This window comes from Rhipicephalus microplus, chromosome 4, assembly GCF_043290135.1.
Source record: "Rhipicephalus microplus isolate Deutch F79 chromosome 4, USDA_Rmic, whole genome shotgun sequence".
Lineage (NCBI taxonomy): Eukaryota > Metazoa > Arthropoda > Arachnida > Ixodida > Ixodidae > Rhipicephalus > Rhipicephalus microplus.
In genome coordinates this window covers 34,370,862-34,377,938 of record NC_134703.1, presented here as the reverse complement: position 1 = coordinate 34,377,938, position 7,077 = coordinate 34,370,862, and the positions used below count along the sequence as shown (strand labels likewise).

The following is a 7,077-nucleotide window of genomic DNA, read 5'->3' as shown; positions in this document are numbered from 1 at the left end:
GTAACCCAGATGACACCCCACCAGTAATGATAGAAGAAGTCAGAAAAGCTTTGGAGAGCATGCAAAGATGCAAAGCTGCTGGTTAGGATCAGGTAACATCAGATCTGCTGAAAGATGGAGGACAGATTGTGTTAGAAAAACTAGCCACCCTGTTTGCGAGGTGTCTCCTGACGGGAAGGGTACCAGAGTCTTGGAAGAACGCTAACATCATCTTAATACATAAGAAAGGAGATGACAAGGACTTGAAGAATTACAGGCCGATCAGCTTGCTCTCTGTAGTATACAAGCTATTTACAAAGGTAATTGCTAACAGAGTAAAGAAAACATTAGAATTCAATCGGCGCAACATTACCGCGGCCCATAGGGTACAAGAGTCCTTTAGGACGCCTTAAAACAGCGTAGAAGGCCCCATCTGGGCCATGTAAATGTTTTCAACAATAGGAAACTGTGGCGCGCGCGTCTGCCATCCTCGCCTTGATTTCCGTGACAACTGACAGATGGCGTCTTTCTCTCGCGTGTGACGAGTTGCACCGCTTCTACAGAGATCGAGGGTCGACACTCTCCGAGCGGTCAGTCGCGATACGCATGGCAGAAGCAAATGTGCGCGATAAGCGAAGGTCCCGACGGTGCAGCTGAGTGTCCTGCGACCCTCCGACGACTCCCGACGCCTCATGGCACCACACGTGAGTCAACGCGCACGTTGCCCTCACCGTGAATAGACCTGTGGTGCATTGTGACATACGTGCTTCTGTGTAATAACATGTATTATGTCTAAGTGTACACACGCTGCGATCCATGGCTTGAACTAGTCGGCACAAACTTGTAAGGGTAGCAACAGCACGCAAAGACGTGAGATGTACAAGGCAGGTCGTATTTGTATTCGGTGGTGCAGTGGTGACGGCGCACGTCTGCTGAACCGAAAGTCGCAAATTCGATACCTGCCGCCACGGTCGCATTAAGGCGAATGTTTAGTACGATGTCAGTACAGCGCGTTAAATAAAAAAAAAACACCAGTTGATGGATGTTTCCGGAATCCTCACTGCATCGTCTCTTATGCGGGCTACCGGCACGTGAAAACCCAGGCACGGCCGCTGGATAAAAAACAAGGTCCGTGCCCTAGGTGTAATTCTTGTTTGTTTCACTTCCTCGCCTACGTATTTTCGCTCTGTTTCCCTAAACTGTAAGCCCCTTTTTACCTTTGCGGCGGCATCGGGCGAATAAAACACCCTTTTGCCGAACCAGAACTTGCCGAGATTGGGGTTGTAAGGATGTTCTGCTTACATGAATCGTCTTTCTGTTGGCATAAGGGACAATGTTTTGTCTTAAACACCTTTCAGCAGCCACGGGTGTTAAGGGTTATAAAAGCACCAATGGCAGCTAGGAGTGCCAGCTGATAACTGGAACTCGCCGATTAGGAAATCGTGAAGTGTCAGACGGGCTAATAATAGCAGATTGGTCTCTTTTATGGCTATCTACAAGCGCACCATTAGTTTTCCAGAACATTCACTCGAATTTTCATCAGAGCATCCAGAAAAAAAAACATTCTCACTAGCACTGAACTGTGCCTCAAAATATTATGGCCACCAAGTGATCGGTGTAACGTTGGGTAGTCCATGCGCTGTGTCCACTGGGTGTTTTCTTATGTCATGTTTTTGTGTACGGTCGGGTGTCCATGTGCTTCATTCCTTCGGTGCTGATGTAATTGAGCTTTCATTGGCGAGTAGCCTTTATTTTTTCGTTGTTCGGCAATAAGGGTGTTTAAGACATTGGCAATCCTCTATGACAAAGCTGTTTTGATTTTTGAAAATGTGTTTTCCTAGAGTGGTAAGTTATAGATACGGTAAAGTCCTCTGAAGAATATAAAGTGTTTTGCCGTATATATATATATATATATATATATATATATATATATATATATATATATATATATATATATATATATATATATATATATATATATATAAGGGAAAGAAGTGTATACCTAAGGGCTCGTTTTTCCGTGTTTTTAACACAATAATAATGAGATATAACAGACAGTAATGCCAAGGAATGTACAGGGGAAGTTATTAACATTAATGGAATGTAAATAAGAAAGAAAAGTGGATGAAAAAATTACCAACTGTAAGCAGGAATCGAACCTACGACCTTCGAATAACGCGTTCGATGCTCTAACCACTGAGCTATTACAGCGGCACTCCCTCCATCCACTTTTTTGGGTTTATCTGTGAATTTAGAATATATATATATATATATATATATATATATATATATATATATATATATATATATATATATATATATATATATATATATATATATATATATTATTTACACACACTGCAGCGAGAGGCGGGATATGAATACGAAACACTGATGGTTGATTACGATTAAGGTATTGGTGGCAGGAGACTAAAGAGAAAGGACTAAAATAAGTATAGTGGGGAATTAGGACATTCTACCATTATCAGTGGTTTTGGGACGTTAAACCCCACATATCAATCTATAAATTCTACCGTTAAATACAGAGAACAGGGCAACGAATATGTGTTTGTTTTGTTTTGTTTTTTGCCTTAGTAAGATATGTTAATCGAAATAGACATTTAGGGCATTAGGCCAACTATAAAAAAAGGGAAATGCTTTTCTTGTTGTTTGTCTAGCCTGGTGACACGCTTGTCACCGCGCCGTTACAAAGGGAACGCCCATAGCATTTATCCATCCGTGCACTGAACAATAGAGACAATATGAACACAAACATGCAAGACGAAGGAATTGTTCCTGCTGTGACATTTCCTAAGAATGTATTTAAGGAGAACGGGTGGACCCAAGTAATTAATTTGTTTTCAATTACACGTGAAAAAAATGACCGACGATTAGAATACTGCGTAATGCGAATTCTGAGCGGAACTTCGTCTTGAGGCAACGCCAACTGTGCTTGAAGTTCTGACTGTGCGCTGTTGCAGCAGTGTAACAATCGTTACACAATTTGCTGGTGAGATTCCCGAATCGCACTTTCGGCGAAGTGGATAAGGTCGCGGCTCGCACGGCAAACGGACGCACTGCGGTATAAGGGTTAGCGACAATCACGAGATAGCGAGTAAACTGCCTCGATTTCCTCCTTCATGTTCAGTCACCGACTCGGGCGATATCCTGGCGGTAACCCTGGTCGTACAACGCATCTCCAACCTTCTCGCGGAAACATACTATATCACCGATTGGCAAACGTCATGCCAAGATTTCATTAAAGGTCGCGCCATTTTTCCAAAACTTTACATTCTGTTGTTTTACGCACATTCAAAGTTGTTCCACACATCAGCTATATACACCGAGCACGTATCACCGCAACAAATGGAGAAGACAATGCACGGAGAAGGGAGGCGGGGAGGACGATGGTGAAAAGAAAGATAACCGCTGAGAAAAGTCGCTATCTGTGGCATTTGCGTCGGCCGGACGTCCCATGAACCCCCTGAAGAGACCTAACGGGTTCCGCAACATGAGGGCAGCTTCTAAAATAAAAAACTAAGAAATGTACTTAACTGGAGAGTATCTTTAACCTTGTAATTTTACCGGACCAGACAGATTTCTGTGAAATATGTTTACCTATATGTATTCTCCATGACGTCTTTCAGATTTTTTTTTTTCAAAGGCATACCTCAAACGTTATCCAGAGCGTATGACCATATAGTGTTGCAAGAGAAGAAGCAACGAGACAAGCTTGTGGCTCTTTTTTGCGGCACATGTTACAGCTCTCAAGAAGACAGTCGTACGGCGATGGCTGTGCCTTGTTACCCTGGGACTGCAAACATGGATGTGCCAAGGTGAGCCGTTTTTAACTTCTTCATAACCATATTTACGTCGTCTGTCTCAGCTGCTGAGCGCTGCAGCACATCTACCGTTTGTTTGTGTTCACTTTGTTCCGACAAATCATATACGAAATCGAGTATATAGATTTCGACTAACCCTCCTTTCAAACTTCATTGCTGGAGCATTTACCTGCGCCCGAAGACTGGTTACGCCGTCTAGGAAATCACTATTACAGCCAGCGCCGACGTAGTTTATTTTTCTCATAGTTGCTCTCATAACGTACGTCTTCAAGACGCAACAACTTAACTGAACATCGCGGCTGATGGCAGATTTACTAAGCGCTATCACACTTTTTTTAAGTACTACAGATACACTGCTCGTACGAGGGAAGATTTATTTACCAGTTGACAGATTATCTTGAGCAAATGTAAATTCTCCAATTCTTGCGTGACACATGCGAGGAATGAGCGAACAAAGCACAAGCTCCACCCATGTTCAGTGCCGCTAATAATAATAATAATAATAATAATAATAATAATAATAATAATAATAATAATTGTGCCTTGAAGATTCCTTTCTGGAAAGAGGGAAAGGGGCACTATTATACAATGTTGAATAATATTCAGCGTGAACAAAACGAAGTTGATAGCCGAAACAAATCTGTACAACTGATAATATATATATATATATATATATATATATATATATATATATATATATATATATATATATCACAGCCGGGAGTACAGAAAAGCAGGACAAATAGTAGACGCTATAAAGTAACGACGCCGTGGTAGTGTATCAAACGCTTAAAAACGTGTCACTAGGTACTTAAATATATGTGAATTCCTTACTACATTCCCAGGTAGGGCGTTTTGTAGTTAAGTAGCAGTAGGCAAGAAAGGTTTGTGAAGGCATTCTATAAGTACCGTGATAGCATTGTATACTTAGGCTATTGAACAGATGATTGCAAGAGCAGTTGGGTGAAAGTTCCCATAGTGCATGAAGGTGTAATGTAGTTTGTGGAAAAGACGCGATACCTTTTGACAAAGCATTACTCTACAGATGCTTCGTCATCGTCAGCCTGGCTGCACCCACTGCAGGATAATCAGGCTGTTGAACAAGTGATGTTCAACAATCCCGGAAGAGAACAGCGCTTTGCGAAAGGTAGTCATTGCCATAGGTCGGCGAACTCAGTCACCGAGTCGACTCACTCATACTCACTCAGACTCAGATCAAGACGTGAGTCTGGGTCTGAGTGAGTCGTAATATTTTGGTGAGTTTAAGTTGCAGTGAGTGCGGATGAAGAAAAATTCAGTGACCTGGACTCTAGGTCAGTCCGACTGAGGAAAGTTTAAATGTGTCAGAGTGAGTTCAAAGCTCAAGATATATTTCTTGAGTGAGTCCACTCATGTTTGCCAACTTACGGTCCTATCTGCTCATCTTCAGGGTTACTATGAGCCTTACATGGATTCATGTTTATCTGTTCACACGTATTCCAAAACAATATCGTTCATGCACCATTTCAATATTTCTTAATTAGAGGGGTGAATTACGTAGGGGGGGGGGATGCCTTGTACTTATCCACCAATTCTTTCGGGTACTTCATGATAAATATATCTTATGTTGTCGTCTCTTTCAATAAAAATGCCCTTGCTGGTTTGCACCACTCATAACTCGTATTCGAATGAAGGTACTATATCAAAAGGCACCAAAAAGAGCGCCGATTACGCGAGATATTGGTGTTAAAGAGCATTGGCATTGTGTTCTAAAAACCTAATTCGAGACTTGCGGACTCATGAGCCGAGTCACTCGGACTCACTCAGACTAAGATCGAGCCGCGAGTCTGAGTTTTGTTGAGTCCGATTAAGGAAAATTTTTTTGAGCTTGAGTCCGAGTGGGTCCGGCTGAGGAATATTTCGGTCAGTCTGGGTTCGAATGAATCCTAAGCGCGAAATATATTTTATGAGTGAGTCTGAGTGAGTGCCACAGTTTCTGCCGACATATGGTCATGACACTGGGAGTGATTACACAAGAAGTAAGTCTGCGGAGGGATGTTTAGGGATGATTTGTATGAAGCCATAGTGACACGTGATAAGACGTGCCGCACGGTTCTCTACTGCTTCAAGTGCTCTATGTACATTTTGCCGTCGTCAAAAAGTACGAGACAAACAACTTTGAATAACCCTGCTTCAATTTTGGAGGCGAACCTCCTTACGCCGTGGGTGGTATGTCGCGTGTCGTCGTAGTAGCCAGTTGCATTGCATGTCAATAAATAAATGGTGCCACAGCATATCCGCGAAGTGAATGATGATGAGTTGGGCGAAGCTTCCGTCCGTCCATGCCTCCGTCCGCTTCGCCCCACCCGTCATCATTCCCCTCGTGGATATGCTGTGATTTTTTCTTTAACTACGCCTTCGTGAGCGGCAATAACATCGCTACAGTCGGACTCCACGACGAGGACGCTGCCGTTTGCGATCAAACGCCAGGTCGTCATTAAACGCTATGATTCTAGCAGCACGACAGCGAGTGATCTCTGCCCCTTTTTGAAACTAAATAGCAAATTTACTGTTGCATGGTGTGCAGCAGTATTTGACTCGCGTGTGCACAAGAGCTTTGTCTTCTGACCACGGTAACGTTTTCTGACAATGTTTAAATGTGTTGCAAGGCGCACTTCGATCCTTTTTGTGCAACGTCTAGCGGACTTTCTCTTCCGATTAGAAGTCTTTTGCACATGATAAGCGCAACGTTTTCTGTTCAAACATTGGTCACATATCCCACGTCGTTCTTCCGCGTTGAAGGTTTTTTGGAGTTTCCCTTACTTTTTTCAGCCTATTGCCATCTAGCTTCTTTAAAATTTTGCACACGACTAAGTCGTTCCTGGTTAATAAAGCCCGAACGATAAAGAAGATTCTGTAGGTCGTTATCCGTTGCAAAGCGTCTCCCAAGATATTGCGATGACCTGCTCGAGTCCAGTCAGTAGCGACCGTGCAAATACGAAAGACGTGGCGCGTACGTGGAAACAGTGTGAAGCTGAGTTCGTTGGCGATTTGCGCGTCCTCGTGCCACGCCTTTCTTTCTCGCTCTCTTGCTATTGCCGCTTCCCGTCATGTTTGCATTCGTTATCGACGCCTTTGCACGGTCGCTATACTCACTGGACTCGAGCCCGTCTTTGCGACATCTTGGCAGACGTTTTACAAAGGACCGCCATTTGCGCTGCGGGAATAGAAAGGTCGAAGACGAACTCGTTCCTTCTCTTCGCAGGGAAGAGGAGAC

General features: G+C 43.2%; 2 protein-coding genes across 7 annotated transcripts in view; one reads left to right on the top strand and one right to left on the bottom strand.

Annotated features, from left to right (window-relative positions):
* The window catches only part of LOC119172579 (uncharacterized), a 116,482-nt gene that overhangs the window by 50,666 nt on the left and 58,739 nt on the right, over positions 1-7,077 (top strand). For 5 of the 6 annotated variants that reach the window (XR_012894864.1, XM_075892516.1, XM_075892517.1 and 2 more), the window contains exons 1-2: positions 560-683; positions 3,744-3,815. Coding sequence is in view for 5 of the 6 variants with exons in the window: in XM_075892516.1 (XP_075748631.1) it covers positions 599-683; positions 3,744-3,815 (157 nt within the window). In the remaining variant the exon portion in view is untranslated. Of the gene's footprint in view, positions 1-559; positions 684-3,743; positions 3,816-7,077 lie in introns of those variants that run through there. The other variant, XM_075892518.1, reaches the window with a different exon arrangement.
* LOC119171869 (acetylcholinesterase-1) overlaps positions 1-7,077 on the bottom strand; it is an 82,027-nt gene that overhangs the window by 43,366 nt on the left and 31,584 nt on the right. The window lies entirely within an intron of this gene.